General features: G+C 40.2%; 1 protein-coding gene across 4 annotated transcripts in view; it reads right to left on the bottom strand.

Annotated features, from left to right (window-relative positions):
* Positions 1-71: 71 nt before the first annotated feature.
* The window catches only part of LOC116325679 (abl interactor 2-like), a 30,628-nt gene continuing 13,098 nt past the window's right edge, over positions 72-17,601 (bottom strand). Inside the window, exons 3-12 of one of the 4 annotated variants that reach the window (XM_031746645.2) lie at positions 15,552-15,728; positions 14,958-14,975; positions 14,295-14,398; positions 9,507-9,659; positions 4,967-5,091; positions 4,383-4,703; positions 3,992-4,156; positions 3,829-3,909; positions 3,491-3,673; positions 72-3,113 (exon numbers count right to left, since the gene is read on the bottom strand). In XM_031746645.2, the coding sequence (XP_031602505.1) occupies positions 2,938-3,113; positions 3,491-3,673; positions 3,829-3,909; positions 3,992-4,156; positions 4,383-4,703; positions 4,967-5,091; positions 9,507-9,659; positions 14,295-14,398; positions 14,958-14,975; positions 15,552-15,728 (1,503 nt within the window). In that variant the 3' untranslated portion in view covers positions 72-2,937. The remainder of the gene's footprint in view (positions 3,114-3,490; positions 3,674-3,828; positions 3,910-3,991; positions 4,157-4,382; positions 4,704-4,966; positions 5,092-9,506; positions 9,660-14,294; positions 14,399-14,957; positions 14,976-15,551; positions 15,729-17,601) is intronic. The other 3 variants (XM_031746646.2, XM_031746647.2, XM_031746648.2) reach the window with 3 other exon arrangements.

The raw sequence follows: 17,601 nt of genomic DNA, 5'->3' as shown, positions 1-17,601 counted from the left end.
TTATTATTTCTTAACTCTTCTGTACGCAGTTTCTACCGTCCAGTCCGATAAATACACGGCAGTAGCACATGCTTATTGTTAAGACATTTATTTTGCATTTTCACTTAAAGAACATTGTGCTTTCAGTCATGTTCACTTTGGAAAGGAGAAAGCTTCTCCTGAGGCCTGTTCTTTCAGGTAGATCCTGAAGAATGAGATGGAAGAAATAAAATGAAAGCGATGATCTAAAGAGAAACCAAAGCTCCTATAAGAAACTCAAACGTGATGAGTGCAATTCAGCAGGGGCGCGTCCAGACTTTTTTTTTTTGCCAGCTGATTGTAGGGTGTCTTACTTTCTCTCGTGGTCACGTTTAATGAAATTATTACTAACATGGGGGGGAATTTAACTTAAAATATTTTGTGAATCTCAACCCAGAATTGTCCTGTTTAGAGGTTAATGTCTGCACTGAGGGCAATCAAACAGATTCCTGATTTTCTTTTCTTTCTTTTTTCTTTCTTTTTTTTTTTAAAGGCCTTGGAGAAGCTGTCCATAACATTTCACAGTTCATCTCATTTTTTAATCCACACTTTAAAGGGATATTGCAGGCTAAACAAAAACCAGAGTGAGCCAAAGTTTGCAGCAGCTCAAACGATTTGCTGTCTACATTAAAGACATTCTGTCTGAAGGCTGGTGATCGCTGTGTTCACATATGAACTTACACCAGGTTTTTTTTTTTTTTTTTTTAACCTTTTCAAAGAGGGTTGTGTGCTGCTTCACACTACACCTTCTGTTCTTTGTGTGCTCCTACAGGGAAGTGTGCAAGTTTCTGATGAGTTGTATCCATTTTAATCTGGACAGCACTTTGTGCTTAAACTTGAAAATACATGGATATATAAATAAATACAATAATATCTGAAAATGTCAGCTTGGTATGTAGGTATTAAAATAATTATTTGCAGCCACACAAGAGAGAATCTTTACCTTAAGAGCATCAAGAAAAAAAGTTTTTTTCCTTCAACTCAAACATCTATAAGGGAAAAACTGTTTCTCATCTTATTTGTTATTTAATTTGGCATACTCTGGTTTCTGTGGTAAAACACCTCTTAAGTTACACTGTACATTAAGGACACACTGTTTTCAGGTCCAAAGTCACTTCAGTCAACAAGGGAACATTTGGTTCTTACTGGTTCTCACACACACGTGCACACAACTCTTCACACACACATATGGCACAAAAATATCCACCTTTTTCTGAGAGTCGGTCTTACGTCCAAGCACACAGGACTTCAGTTAAAGGGCTATTACAAGCAAAAACTGCACAGAAACATCACAACCTCCAGCCGGTCAAACAGACATCATAAAGCAAGCTGGTGAAACTACAGGAAAAGAAAGAAAACAGAATATGGAGAATAAAAATGTCCGTTATATATCAGGCATGCAGTCAAACACACTGTAAACTTAAAAAAACAAAACAAAAACTGATAACAGCTCCAGAATCTCCTCCTGGTGATTAGATCAGGTCCACTTTACTACACGACAACAAAACCACGATGAGGTCGGACACAGGAGAGCTTAGTTCTGCTGTCTGGTCTGACCTCGGTGATTGATCAGATCTCTTGTGGATTAGATAAAATGTTAGTTTAGTTACACACATACATTTATGAAGCTGAAAAGCCGGTTCTGCCTTTGCAGCTTCATTCAACACAGAACTAACAAGAAAACTTCAGCTACTGGAAAACAGACAGTTCCACTTACAGACGTCACATCACAGCAGGATGTGTGATGTTAAAGGAACTTTCTATGAGGACAGAAGCTCAGTTTTCACTGAATACTGTCCATGAAGAGAGCAGGATGGCATCCAATCAACTTGCAAAAAGGTCACTCACACAACTTCACTGAGTTTAGTGTTACTGAAGATCTTTGTGCTGTTCGCTTTGTTTAACATAAAAACCTTTCTGACTTGTAGTGTTTTCTTTTATTGTTTCCTTCATGTCAAGTTTATCTCCCAGACTCCGCACTCAGAGAACACCTTCTTTCACCTCATTGGCAGATAAGGCTCTTAGGATTGGTTTTTTTTGTTTTGTTTTTTGGCAGATTGGCACCATTAAAAGTGACGCAGGATTAGCTTTTACCAGTTCCACACTACAGTGTCCATTTGAATCAACATCACTGGCTTATGTCTAGATTTCAGCTAGATTTTCTGTTACTTATTATAATAATCACTCTGTTGTGATCATGTCTATGATTTCTAAAAACATTTATGAACATTTAACCACACTTACATACTAAATGGTTTCACATCTGTATGATGCATGCAACATGTGCTGCAAGAGAACAAATTTCTTATGTCAACATTTTAAAATCAATTTCTTGTGATTAAAAAAAATAAAATCAAATGTGTCCTACTCATGTCTTGATCTTCTGGGTGCAGTCATTTATTTTGATAAGTAGGACTTAGATTATTAGGACAATTATCACTTCTGCAGCATACACACATTTGTATGACCGAGACCCGAAAAAACTAAAGTGTTGTCACACCCTGAATGTGTGGCAACACCTGTACCATCAAGTCCCACTTAAACATTCTTTTCTAAAATGTGTGTAGTCGTTCTTAAAAGAAACAAAGCTGTTGTGTGGCTGGAAAGCACCGCATTTCATAATTTCTTTGAATTACACTGAGTTGACAAGAAGATACCCAAAGAACTTTACTGACATTTTACTTGCAGGTTGAAAGGTCTCAGGTGTTTTTAAATGAATATCTCACACCTGAAACAACTCTTAGTCCTAAAGCACTCAGGTAAAGCCTGTTATTGATTAAGTGGTCGTTTTGTTTTCACAAGCTCTGACTTTCTTGTGATCAATTAGTGTGAATTTAAGGAGACAAATGGCAACGTGGAACAGGGTCACATTTTCCCTTCTAGTTCTTGACTGCAGCTGTGATTACAGACACGTTTGGCTCAGTCAGCGTAGTGCATGATGGACTCTACGTAGTTTCCAGGGAAGAGACCGGTGGTCGAGTTCATCACTCCTTCAAACCACCCGTCCTCGTTCTTCTTGATGACGTATATGATCGCTCCTTCTTGGAATGACAGCTCGTCCTCCTTGTCGGCCGTGTAGTCGTAGATGGCCACCACTGGAGGGCGACAAACACACCGAAATATGATCACAGAAGGTTCAGTCATTTCACCAGAAGCGGTGCAGTAAATGTAATTACATGCATTTCAGTTTTTATGCACAAATGAAAACAAAAACAAAAAAAATAATTAACTGCTCACCCCTGTGACTAATGCAACAACTAATATCCAAAGCAATTAATGAGTATAAAAGACATTAATACCTGACTTAGGTTTTACCTTAAATCCAAGTTGCGTTATTCTACCCGGAGACACAGTTTGAGGCTACATATATGAGCAGCTAATTCAAAGAACACTGGTGGAGTGATCTAAGACAACCTCATAAACAATGCAAACTGTAAGTACTTTGTTGCCTCTGTGTATTTCTGTGGTGTACCTTTCTCTAAGTAGTTCCTGGGGGCCCACGGTGGGTCTTCTTCAGCATACGGGTCGTTATACTCCACTACTGCTGAGTCCTCCTCTTCATGCCCATCCTCAGCTGGCTGAGGAGTGGGCAGGGGCTCCTCGTGTGCTACTTGGTTCTCAGTGGCAGGCTGCGGGGGAGGGGGGGCGTCTGAAACTGGAGGTGGGGGATACTTTACACAACCAGAACTGAATCTGGGCTTAAAAGCTGATGATGTCATCCGTTTTGACACACAGATGTTCACGAGAAAAATGATGTGCAGAAACATTTCTCTGATAAATTACTGAAAAAGAATCCAGATTAATACTCACTGGACTCCTGAACTCGAGCTACAAACCCCATCAGAGGAAGCTGAGGGGTGAACTGGAGCAGGGAGGGGGGCGGGGGAGAGGCTGCAAACACAAAAGACAAATTTTTACCAAACTTTCTCAATGTGGGAGTGGAGTGACTGGTGGCTGCTTTTATACTGCATACCTGGGCTCTGGTTGTAGTAGGGACCGCCATTGACCTGATTCTGGGTTGTAATTGGCTGACCGGTCACCGATGGGGGGCGGCGGTAAGGCAGTGACCCCCCCACCTGTGGGGTTTGCTGTCGAGGCTGAGGCCGGTTCATACTGTAGAACTGAGGGACGATAGGGCCTGACCAGCAGAGAGGGGCAACGTTATGAACTCATATTTTCTTAATACAGTGCGTATCAATCAATCAGTGACTCGTGATTCAATTCAATTTTAATTTTCTGTGTGTTAAACATGAAGGAAAGAGGTAAAGATTAGCTCCCTGGAGTGGAGATAAAATCCACAGAAACAGAGAGACAAAGGAAGACTTGGTGATGTTTGGAGAGCAGAGGTGTCCCTGAAAACTCACCTTCAGTAGGTGATGAAGAAGAGGAGGAGGAGGAAAGTGGAGGTGGAGGGGCAGGGGGAAGCAGCTCCGACTGGACTTCGGATGTGCTTGGGGAAGAGTTAGAGGGTGGGGAGGTGCCGGCATTTGGCGCATTCGCTTGCGAGTTTGCTTGGGAAGGTGAGTTGGCATGTTGAGAAGGTGAGCTCGGAGGCAGAGGTGCGTTGGGTTGTGTTAAGGTTGTAGTGGAGGAGGAGGAGGAGAAGGAGGAAGGAGTTGGGGAGGGGGAAGGGGAAGAGTTAGGAGCAGTGGAGGACGAGCTAGCAGGTCCGGCAGTCGGGGAAACTTCAGGCAGAAGAAAAGGAAGGATGGAAAGGAGGAAGGAGTTAGGAAATAAGGTTAGAGGAGGGAGTGAGTGAAAGGACAAACAGCAGGGGAGCTGAATATCAAGTGCAGAAATTACACACTCAAAAATTAGGCTGTTTATATAGTTTATAACTTTAGAATGAGTTTAAAATATAAAATGTTAATAGTACAAAGAGTCCAGTTAGAATTGGAGGAATGGTGGGCAGATGTGTAGCACAGATGTGTATATTTCTGAGCGTTACCTGGGAAGGTGGAGGGTGGGGAGGGTGTGGGCACAGCGATGGGAATGCCCACGCTGCCACTGCCGCTGTTCTCCCTACTGCTGCTCCGACTGCTGCTGCTGGGATGGCTGCCTCCACTGCTACCACTGCACACAGACAGAGTGGGGGAAGTCAGTGTCCTGCATAGGGATGCGTTCCACCTTGGATCCAGTTCCAAATGGGTAAAATACCAGAATCACTGAGCTGCGAGGCCAAATAATCTCCTATCAAACCTTTATTTCATGACTCCTCTGATAAAAGCATTCAAGCTGAAAAAGCATTGAAATGAATGTCAAATGTCCCACCTCACCACCAGTACTACAGCAGGTTCTGTAACCAATAGGATAAGATTATCTATGGCACGCATGGAAACGAAACAGCAATTTCTCAAACAAGTCGTAAAGCTCTTTGACTTGGCTCATGAAAGTCATAAAAAAAAAAAAAAACCCCCACTAATTTTGGCTGCACTTAAAGGCTATCTATAAGGAGAGACTATAGCAAATTTACAACAAGTATGTATTTAAAAATTTATTGGTGTAAACTGTGTGATAGGACATTGCTCTCTATGTGTGGAAAGCCCTACAAACATTCGAGTTTAGGTTTAAGGTATAATTTTGATTATAAAATTAAAACCCCAACAATCAGACCTCCTAAGAGCAAGCATCTGGCAACAGCGGGAAGGAAAAAACTCCCTTTTAACAGGAAGAAAGCTCTGGCAGAACCAGGCCCAGGGAGGGGCAGCCAAGTGACGCTACTGGTTGGGGTGTGAGGGCAAAGAGAAGAGAGCGAGACAGGACAAAAACCTCAATATTACTGATGAATGGTTCCTGGGTCACAATTAAAACGACCAAAAGTCGTATTACCAGGATTCTCACAGTTGAAGTTACATCCTATTGTGTAGTCGGCCGATTTTTTTGTCAGTTCAGCCTTATATATTATGTTTAACCCGAGTGACCACCCGGTCTGCTGTTGGGTAACGGGCATCTCCGAAAACATTAGAGCACTTATGCAAATATGTGATGTCTCGATAAATCGAGCAGATATTTAAAGTTTACACAGCAACATTCTCGCATGAAAATATCTTAAAAGTTTATTTTGTGACCCCGAAAGAGTAATATTTCAAACTCTGCCACTCTGTGTTCCTCCGCCACTGCCTCGTTTGAGTTTTGGACGAAATGGATTCTAGGATATTGCATTTCGTCATTTCGAGCTGAATGGAGACGAAAACAGCCAATCAAAAAAAAACCCCCAAAAACAAAAAATACCCCCCCAAAACCCAGCCAATCAGATTTTTTTGCGTCCAAGTCTGTGATTGGCTGGTTTTGTGGCACAAATATAACAGTGTACAGAAAGAGTTGAGCGCACACGGGCAGAAATGTTGAGAGCGCAAGCGACACATTGCGAACAAGCGCAAATGCAAAAACTGAGCGAGAGGGGCTGCTAGTGTGTGTGTGTGTGTGTGTGTGTGTGTGTGTGTGTGTGTGTGTGTGTGTGTGTGTGTGTGTGTGTGTGTGTGTGTGTGTGTGTGTGTGTGTGTGTGTGTGGATAATAGCAAACACTGAAATACATTTTTTGCACGCAGGAATGAATTTTGTTCACTCAAATTTAGCTTTTCTTTGTTTAAAATAAATTTCTCCTCAAAATGCAACACTTGCACCTGCAAACTTTTTTTTTTACGTGCGCTCAAATTTTTTTTACGTGCGCTCAGAATAGTGGCACAAAAATAACGCCATACACTACACAGATAAAAAGGAGTTGAGCTGTCTCCTATACGATGGCAGCTGGGCACACATGGCCCGCAGCAAGCCTACATTTGGCTCAGCAGTGAATCTGGCTTCCTGCACGAAACACATCGTCTAGACGAGTGATTTTCAAGGTCTGGCCTGTGATACGGTCACAAATGAGCCAGAAAGGAATAAAGGACAGGAATCATATTTACGTTATTTACACACCATATTTACTGAGTGTGTTTTGGTCTCTGTTCAGTTCCAAATTATCTGTTGTGGGGCCAAAGCATTACCTTAAATCTTTAATTTACACCAAGCAGCTGCTTTTATTTTCCATCCATTATAAATGCAAATAGCTAATATCAGCCCGCCAATAATACGGGTCCAATATAGTTTCATATTCATATTATTTTTTCTACTTTATTCTTTCTTTAGACTTTCTTTCTTACTTCCAGCCTTCGCCCTCTTACACTACGCCCTCTGGCCTTTGGCCTGGCAAGTCATTTACAACACGAATGCTAATAAAGCAGCAACCAGGAGTCACATGGCATCAGCTTCTAACTGGATGTTTTGTACACGCTCGTCTTTGCTAATAAGAATTGATGAACTGAAACAAAAGATTTGATAAGAGCAGATTTCTCAGCCTCACAACCTGGAACTGGATTTAATGAGCAGAAAGGCTGTTGAGTAATTCTGCTGTGAGGAACTTATTTTTTTGCTTTATAACATTGTTAATATCATGTTTACAAAAAAAGACCTCTGAACTTGTAGACCAAGAAAACATGATGTGTAGTATTTCACAGTTTTCCAAAATTACATAATCAACAAAAAACAGCTCAATTTTTACACTCCAGAAAATGTAAACAATTAAAAAAAAAAGTGGATATGAAACACTCACTGACTGCTTACTCAGTCATGATTTTTCAAAAGGCATAAAAAAAAAGAGCGACAGATAAAAGCAAACTAATATTAAAGGCAAAGGCAGCAGGGGAAGAGGATGACTCGCTGATGAAGATGAGAAGAAACAGCAGCAGAATGAGAGAGAGCTAACATCATTACAGGAGCAATGAAACCATAAACACAACACATGCAATCTAATCAGTTTTAGAGTGACCGAGCTGAAGGTGGTGACTGGATGGGAAGGACTTGAGAATAGTTTGAGGCAGAGCTGTGATTGGACAAAACAGAGCCAGGCTCTAAATAATCTACACTCTTGTTTATTCATTTTTAAAATGCTACATCAGCCCTGCACAATTACCACAAAGGGTGCCTTTTAGAGCAACCACAGACAGCATAACAAGAACGTAAATTCTGGGTCTAAAAAAGTGAACCTGCATTCTTTTTACAGACGACCAGAGGGAAACTCTTGTGTTTGTAGAAAGCATACTGGTTGTACAGAAGTCTACAAGAAAACCACCATACATCTCTATTGCTCTATGGCTCAGTGACTAGTTCATGATGAAACTCATTTTGTAACATTTGTGACTTTTCCAAGTGTCAGAACAGAGGATTATGTTCATTGGCTACGCACCTGTCAATCACGTTATTGGAAAGTTATTGGAAAGTGAGATTCTGGTCCGCCCCTCAACCGGTCATACTCTTTATCACATATAAAGAGTATGAAGAGTATAAAACACAGAGACGGCCAAAATGCTCAGCTCAGAAATTTCATACCAGGAGTCTGAAAGGTAATGACATGGTGGCTATGTCCATCTTTTATGCTGTCTGTGAGATTAACACAAACACTGTCAAAGACTTAAACATTTATTTTCAAATGCAAAATTCAAAGTATTTGCCTCTCTCTCCTATCCAGGACACCAACAGCTACATAAACTGCAGAGGAGACAAAAGAAAACTACAAGCTGAAAATGAATCAGTTAGTTGATGCTGTGAGGATGTAAGCAGAAAGTTAGTTCTGTGTGTCCTCTGTGTTCTCTCAGCAGTAACACTAACACTTATGATTAGGTTAATAAAAGAACAACATAAAATCCTTTTAGCAATGAACAGTGTATTTGAAATGAACCAAAACAAGCATGTACTCCCTGCTGAGCAAATCCACAGAGGAAACACTGGACAGCAGCAGAGAAGCCATAGCAGGTGAAAGATTACAGAGGCCTAGAGGAACGTGAGCGAGACTGTATTTCTGTAGTGCTGCATGAAATATGCATTTGTTTGTCAGTTATCTGGAGCGGAGATTTATAGCAGATTTCATGAAATGTTTAGATTTAAGCTTCTGAAGTTGATCAAGACTTTAAGGCCAAGATGGCATTAATTAATGAATTTTGTGGCTGTATTGCTATAGTATAGTATTGCTATAGCTGTAGCGCTATATTGAAATCTTTCTCCCTGTATCTTATTTTGTTGATGAAGTCAAAAGCTGAGAATGTTTTCTGCAGGATACATTTTGTCCTGCACTGAAAAACGATTCTCCAGGAGTTCTGAAATATATGCTCAATGTTTAGTCACCGTGCAAGCCAATTAGATCAGCTGTAAATGACCAAGAATGGAAGCATGAACTAAAACACGCTGCAAAAGGAGGAATGCAAAGAGAGCGTGAGGATGAGAGAGAAAACAATCTCTCCTTTAGCTTTTTAAGCTGGTCTGTCTTAAACAAATCTGTCAGGGTGAAATGAAAATCATGTCTAAACAAAAAAACAACAACAAAAAACCCCAGCAGTGATTTTAAAGTTTGTCAAAGTTTTATAAATGTAGAGATGCAAAAGAATTTCAGCAGGGAAAAGCAAAAGCTCTGAACCCCATTCTGGCAGGCCACGTTTACCCACTGACCCGACTACCTGTATGTTCGGGGTCGATGGTTGAGGGTAGCGGTGCGGGCCGGACTTGGAAGCTGTCCCCCTGCCAAATTGTTTCTGGTAGGGCTGGAGACATAATCATTGGGTACAACAGGGGGGCGTACAGGCTCCAGTGTCCTGTAGGGGGAGTTCTTCCTGTACATGCAAAACGTAAGGGTGAAGACAGGGTTAATGGGGAGACAAATTTGATTCTGGTGACAAAGGATCGCTCCTGAAAGTAACATTAAATAGCCACAAGCACAGTTAAAGCATCAGTACTGATATGCAAGTACACCTTATCTCTGCATCAAATGTGAGCTAGCTATAGCCTCCTTCCTGCTGTGGAACAAAAAGAATAAAATCAGTAAAGGTCATGTTCAAAGGCCAGTGTGTATTTTTAGAGAAATACAATTCCTCCTGCGTCACAGAGCTGTATGTAGAGAATAAGGACGAATGAACGCCAATAGAGGACAACAAAAAACTGACCAAAATCAGAGTAAAGCCATGGATCAGCACAATAAATGTCACTTACTGAAGAAACATAACACAAGGCAGGCACAGTATCCACCTGGTTAACTCCTCCTCACTAATAATTACAGTTACATCCAATATTTCTGCAACCTATGAGTCATGTAATGCACAAGCAGTTATCACTGTATGCAAAAGAAAAAGACTGCATGATTTCTAAGCAGATTTACAGTCATTTATTTGAACTTTCTATTAGGGTTTCCCATTTATGTCTATTCTGTTATTTCACCAAGTTTAAAGCCCCGCAGTGTTAATCCAATCCGATTAACACTGGTGCTAAAGAAAGAACAGTCAAACTTAGAAGGTGAAAACTCTCTGAATCGTCTGGGTTGTTGTTTATGTGAGTGTGAGTCGTCAGAAGGCCTGTTGATTACAGCATTACGCCAGCTCACTGCTGTGATTTGTTCCTCGTCTCTCCATGCACATTTGTGTTAGAGTGTGTGTGTGTGTGTGTGTGTGTGTGTGTGTGTGTGTGGACAGACATTTGGCTTGTGCACCAAAGCTCCAGTCAACTCAAAGTTCCAGCCAACTGCTGAGCTGCTTCTGCTCCCTCATTCTTAGGAACGCAAACACGTTCTCATCTTATTTGTTGTCATACTGCACCAAATGTCAGACTTCTGGACATTAGGTTTAAAAAGTAGAATTATTTAAATATCAGAGAACTAGACAGTGACCTATTCCTAACTTCAGTGTTGCTTATGAAATGAGACAGCAGTAGCGCAACATTGTAAGATTGTGTTGCAATACGGGTTGTTTGCAGTCTTGTGATGATCTTTGGCTAGTCAGGGCTCTTTCAGCAGGGAAACAATCCTGCCGTGCTGTTCAACATGGTACAACAGGTGGCTGATCAGCAGGTTACAGGAAATAGGAAGCAACACAGCAGACAACACAGACTGAATGAGGCCACCTATGAGCCTACCTGCTGCACAAAGACAATCAAAGTATTGCAATAAATATTGTAATAAGGTAATGCACCAGGATGTAAGTTAGCTCCTCTGACCGGAGTCACTGACCTGGAGCTCTTAGGTGTTATTGCTGTTGGTGCCTTTTGGAGCATTTTCATGAAAATAACCCACCAATATCACTTAGTAACTGATGTGGACATTCCAAGAAGCTTGTGGTTCTCTTTTGGTGAATTTGATTTTACATGGATGTAGCTTCCAAGTCTGAAAAGTGAAGCCAGTAAATACATAAATACAAACCTGCATCCCTTTTTTTGGCCACCAGGGGACGATACCTGTGGTTAGAAAAAGGCTAATGGTCCTATAGAAGTCCGTGGAGAAAACAACCAATAGAGTTTTAGAAAGTGGGATTATCCAGGAAATTCTTATTGGTTAGCAACATGTGACTGACAAGTCGTTAGCCAGTTAGCGTGTGGTTTCCTGGTAACATCCACACCTTGGTTGTCAAGTATCACAATACGAAGAGGGTGACGTCAGGTCAAGATGCTCATGTGAATCTCATAGTTGCTACAACCATCTTTTATACTGTCTCTGGCTGTATTCACAAAGCTGCCTAGCGTTAGCTACTAATTAGCTAATAAGCACTCTGTCATTTTAATCCAAATACAAGAACTTCTGGCTCAGAAGAACCAGCATGGTGGAAGGTCCAAACGCAAAATGTTGGGTCAAAATCAACAGTCGACATCCATCTTTTATATTGTCTATGGTATATAGGCTTATGTGTGTTGTGCTAGCTAATTCAGCACACCTTCCTTTAATGAGTGTGATTCCACAAATGTTGAATACATCTCAGCAAATAACAGGCCCACAGCTAGCTCACCAACTCTACTGGTTACATATACTTGCCAGGAGTATCAGATTATGAAAATGTACAGGCATATACAGACAAATGTGATTACACTCTCTTTCTCAAAATGTAAAAATGGCATTGGACCACCCAATATTTACTCGAGAAAGCTGGACCCAGAGAAAGTAAGACAAAGGGAATAAATAAGGAATAAGGAATGAGAAAGTTAAAAAAAGAGAGAGAAAAGAGTGAAATCAAGATGAAGATAAGGAGAGAGAAAGAAGGAGGGCTACAGCTGGGTGACCTAGATGTTTGAGGGGAGAGAACACAACAAGCTTTCACAACGCATGACGTTATTCCTCTGAGCACTGCATTTTACTCTGTGTGTGTGTGTGTGTGTGTGTGTGTGTGTGTGTGTGTGTGTGTGTGTGTGTGTGTGTGTGTGTGTGTGTCATTCCCTTCTGCCGGGTCAAATCTGTAATAAGCTTGCGGCAGGACGCTCCATCCTTCCACAAGACACAAACACACACAATCTGCAGCAGGTTCACACATGCACACGACTTATCTCAAAGTCAGTTCAGAAAACAACACATCTGTGAGAGCAGATTTATCTTATTAGTCCATTTATATTGAAATTGGGATGCTGTGTAAAATCTACATACAGTCAGAAAGCAACAATCTGCAAATCTCAAACCAATATTATATTCACAACAGAGCATATGAAGGAGATTTTACCATTTCAGGAAAAATATGGAATCACTAAACATGTGTCCAAACATTGGGGGGGTGGGGGGGCATTAAAGGTATCATTTACTTTTCCAAGTTAGTGGCATTAGAAGGAAAAACAGGAGAAATATTTTCCTACTAATTAAGTTAATTGGCAACAGGTCAATAATATACTTGGGAATAAAAGACGGGCAGAGGTTAGTATTTCGAAATAATCTTCTTCAATGTAAAATTACAAGTATTTCATCATTTACAGTATGCATGTCATTAAAGAAGGCAAGAATCTGGAGAAATCTCTGTGCGCAAGAGACAAGGAGAAAATCAATATTGGATGTCCATGATCGCTGAGGTATGGCATTAAAAAACAAAACAATGTAATTTGATGACTAAATCATTACATTACAACATGACGGCTTCATGGTAGAAGAGTGAGTTGTACTGAAGTGTGCTAGACTGAATAAATTTGGCGTATTATGGAGCAAAAAATACAACATAAAGGTTGAGGTTGCTACACAGTGAAAACACTTTTTTCCAAAATGAGCTAATATTTTTCATGAAATAGAAAACGGTCTCAGTTTAAACATCTGGTATGTTTTATATGTTCTACTGAGAAAACAAATACGGGGTTATGAGATTTGCAAATAAGTGCATTCTGTTTTTGTTTACATTTTACGTAGAGCTGGGCGATATAAGATTTTTTCATATCACGATATGTTTTTTTCATTTCAGGCGATAACGATATATATCACGATATAAGCCAAATAACTATATTTGTAAGATTTAAATGTGCCGTTGCTCACAAGTAAAATGTGAAATAATTAGCAGCTTGTTTTAATTAAAATATTTATTTCCCATAATAAGTTCAACAGGGTAGATGTACTTAAGGAACATGAGACTTCAGTTTCAGATAAATAAAGGCAAATATTGTAAACTACACAAAAGGCAGCCGCTAAAGCGTTTAAGTTTCAAAATAGAACAAACAAAACACACCACTAAATTGTCGATTCCACTTAGAAACAAAATATTAATTCTAAAAATAAATCTTAGGTCGTTTTACAGAAGAACAGACAAAATTGACTAACTTTTGTCAATATCAAATAAACTGAGAACTAAAAGGAAATTCTCTCCTTGTTGTATAGCTTAGCTTTTCAAACAGTTTTAACAGTTACTTTAGTCTGACAAAATAGCCGAAATACCTTCACACTACGGAACTTCTGTGGCCCTTCCGTTCGACAAGCTCTCCGGCATTGGAACCATCATCTGTTTTTTTTGGTAACCTTCGCCACGCTCTCGGTTGATTTTCTCTAGTCGGCAAACTCATTTCCTTCATTACCTGGGCGGCCCGGCTGCAAAACAAATACACACATGTGCGCCTTTGGCGCTTGTGTGTACGTAACAAGTCATGTGACGTGACGCTGCGGCTGTGATTGGTTCGGCTCTGCGCTACTTAATTTGGATTGGCTGTTCTTTTTTTTTTTTAAGAGGACAAGAGAGATGAGGTCTATCGCATAATAGTTTATCGAGAAAAAGTTATTTCGCAATACATATCGTTATCGTTTTATCGCCCAGCTCTAATTTTACGCATTCCAAAATTGGATTTGTACCCCATGGAGGCCACACTACTCACACATTTAAGAAAAAAAAATTGAGACAAATACTCAAGTTCCAAGAAATACACAGAAAATTCACTTATATTAAACCATGGAAGCACAAAGGATAAGACAAGGTGAATACTAGTAAGGGAAAGAACATACACATGTGGGAGTTGGTGCTAGGCTGTGTACATACCCCAAGATGCCCTTGCCTGCCCTCGGAGGGCTGGGCGGTTTTTGTGTGGGAGGGTTTGACCGAGACAGACCCCCTCCAAGTTTCATGTTCGGCTGACCATTCACCTGTGAGAACAAACACAGTGTTAATGCTCAGCGCTCAGCTCAGCTCAAAACAACAATCACCCCTGTGACAGCTTTAAAACATCAGGTCCTGGAGACCACCTCTGACCGTGTCCTGTGATACTGGGTAGAATGATATATAAGTCCTTTAAGACCTTCAGGACTCATTCGAACATTTTCCAACACTAACTGTCACTTCACGGTTGGACAGCAGGCAGGCTGTGCACTCAATAATACATTTATAAAAGGCACAGAGCTCATTAAACAGGCTGCTATGATTTTTATATGAGAACTTATTAAGCATTAAATAGATTTTTATGATCAGGTGAAAATTGGCATCAAGAAAAGGGGCTGAGTGTTAAGTTACAGAGGTAGGAAGAGTGAGCTGATTCTAGTATATTTTGCTGCTTGGTTTGTTGACCACTGCAGTAATAGCACAACAGTCACTTTCTTAGATCGTTACTGCATTTATTGCTTTTCTAATGGCATTTTCCACATTACACAAGTTCCTTCTTTTATCAAACACACTTCTAATCTGTGTAGGTGTTTTGTGCATCCTTACCTTGAACCTCAACAACCACTTAATATGCCAATGACAGCAAATGGAAGAGAAAAGAAGAGACAGGGTAGTCTAAAGGTTAGTTACAGTGCAACAGTGCCATGCGAATACCAGCAGCCATTAGAAACAAAGGGCAGAAATACAGATGAAGAAGAGCCGGTGGACAGAAAAAGTGAGGACAGTGAGGAGGAGTGCAGTTAAAGAAATAATTGTGAATGCGCGATGGCTAGTTAATTATTGCTACTTATCCTAATAAAAGCCATTTATTTACAAGCGCACACTCTACATGCTTAGACAAAAACTGTGGCTACTATCACTCAGTTATACACATAAACATGCAATTTCTATCTAATTCTTTTTAAAGAGATTTTTAAAAATATATTTCTTATTAATACATATAGTAAACCTGGCACAGAGATATTCATTCAAGAGTTTACTGATGCTTGCAATACATAAAGAAGAGTAAAATAGAAAAGGTGGTACATGCTGCAGACACTTGAGTGTGGATGAGAATCTATGTAATCATTTATAAACACTTGAATATGTGAGTGCATATAAACGGATGTTATTAAATTTCTTCCTCATTACTCTGCCTACCTTGACTCCATGGCCAATGTCATCCAGCATACTGTAGTCGATGGGCTTCCTGATGTAGCGCACTGGCCTCTCCGGATTGGCTGGAGCTACAATTTTATGAGCGCGAGACGTGTTTTTATTGGTGGTCAGGATGCCGATCTCCCGCCTCGCTACCTTCTCCTTGTGAATGTCAACCGTCTGGAAGAAGAAAAATGGAGGACGAGCAAATTAAGAAAAAAAAAAAAAAAAAAGTCACGAAAAAAAAAAAAATAGCACTCATTTTAATGCGTCAGTGCTCCGAACTGAAATATGGATTTTAAATGAAATGCTCCCGGCGTGGACGCAGCTTAAGATAGTAGCAGCAACATAGATGAAATACCAGTGGATACAAAGTTTAGCTGAGGTTGATGAGAAGGAAAGGTTAGAACAAAGTGTTTTAAAAAGCTCTATAAATTATTATTATCACTTTGACCTTCAGATAAATCTATTGACCTTGAAGGAGAGGTCAGAGGTCAAATGTGACATATTTTAAATTTTTTATACGACACTTTCTATATGTTGACAACACACAACACACTTGTAAGACTTCTAAATGTTACAATGAGCGTACTCTACACACCTACAAAGTTTTATCAGTATTCATTCAAAACCTTTCCAGCTTTCGTGTTTATACAGGGAATAAAAAGCATGGATCCAGCGTGTTACCAAATACATAACCTCCTTGGCAGAAGTAACAATCGAAATCAATCACCTTTAAATGGGAGCTTTGAAAAAACCTCAGGATTAAAACTTTGACATTAACATTTTTCTCTGCTAAATTAAGCTTCTGGTTTAATTAAGATGTTGATGCATGATGAGAGTCATTCTTAAGCAAGTGCAAACTTCATGTAGCATTTTTCCCCTTGCTGAATGAGGACATACTCGTTACATGTTTTAGTCTAGAACAGAAACCTGTACACTTCTGTGTGTATTATAAGTGCACCACAGTGATGGTGTCCTGAATCGCTTTGCTCCTGGATGTTCCTTTCACTTCAGAATTATAACTGGAAACACTGATCATATTCTGCTCGCTCTAGTGCTTCGTTAATCACAGCCTTCCAACAGTGTGCAGCGCGTGTCTTTATTTTAATCGCTCAGAAGGCTGCAAAGTATTTCGCAACCAATAATTCTTATTGTTTTAAACAGCTGCTGCATGGCCAGTGGGTCCCATGTGTGGTCCAAGGGAAGTTGAATTATATGAGCTGCATGCAGCCAGTAAGAGAAATAAACAGACACCGAGTTCACAGTGTCCTTACAGATCAGCCCGAGCAGCTTCCGACCAAACAGTCAAGTTAATGCTCACATGATAGGTTTATGGCGTCTCCTCTCTGACACGCACACACAGACACACAGAAGAAACACTGCAGCGCCACAGCCGAGACAGAGAACCCAAGTGGTTAAAGGAAAGTGTTTTTCTAGATATGACAACAGCTGTCAAAACCTTGGCAGGTGGAGAGCCATGAAGACACCTGTTAAAAGAAGCTGAAGAAAAGTGCTCCTGTGTACCACCTGCTTGTTTTAAGCAAAGAATAGCAATGGAATAAAGAACAAGCTAAGACGAGAGCTGCCTGTGTGTAGATAAAATGATTGTTTAATTTTTAAACGTGGGTTTTTGAAACTTTGCTGCAGGCTGACAGCTGCTGCCTTCTCTCTCCAGAACAATGACACCTTCATCCTGCAGGGGGATACTTAAAGGGAGAAATGCCATTTATTCCACTACAATACTAAACTTCTCCTAATTATTTTGCAGATTTAGACTCATAATACAAATTCCAAATTGTCATGCTGCATACGAAAACCAGGCTAAATCCCAACATTATTATTTTTTATTTGTTTTGAAAAAGGTGATAAATAACAATATATGTTATTGCAATACTCAGCATATCACAAAATGCTAAAAATCACCACAATCACATTGTGAGTGAAGTATTTTGTGTGTGGGGTGCTGGGTAACTCCCACCTCTTGTCGAGAGGTTTGTTGGACGAGGATTTGGTTTATTATTTGCAGTTATAGTCAAACCAGGTTAATCTA

The sequence above is a fragment of the Oreochromis aureus genome, linkage group 16 (genome assembly GCF_013358895.1).
Source record: "Oreochromis aureus strain Israel breed Guangdong linkage group 16, ZZ_aureus, whole genome shotgun sequence".
NCBI classification, from domain to species: Eukaryota; Metazoa; Chordata; class Actinopteri; order Cichliformes; family Cichlidae; genus Oreochromis; species Oreochromis aureus.
Note: the sequence above shows the minus strand (reverse complement) of the source record. Positions and strands in the feature narration are given on the sequence as shown.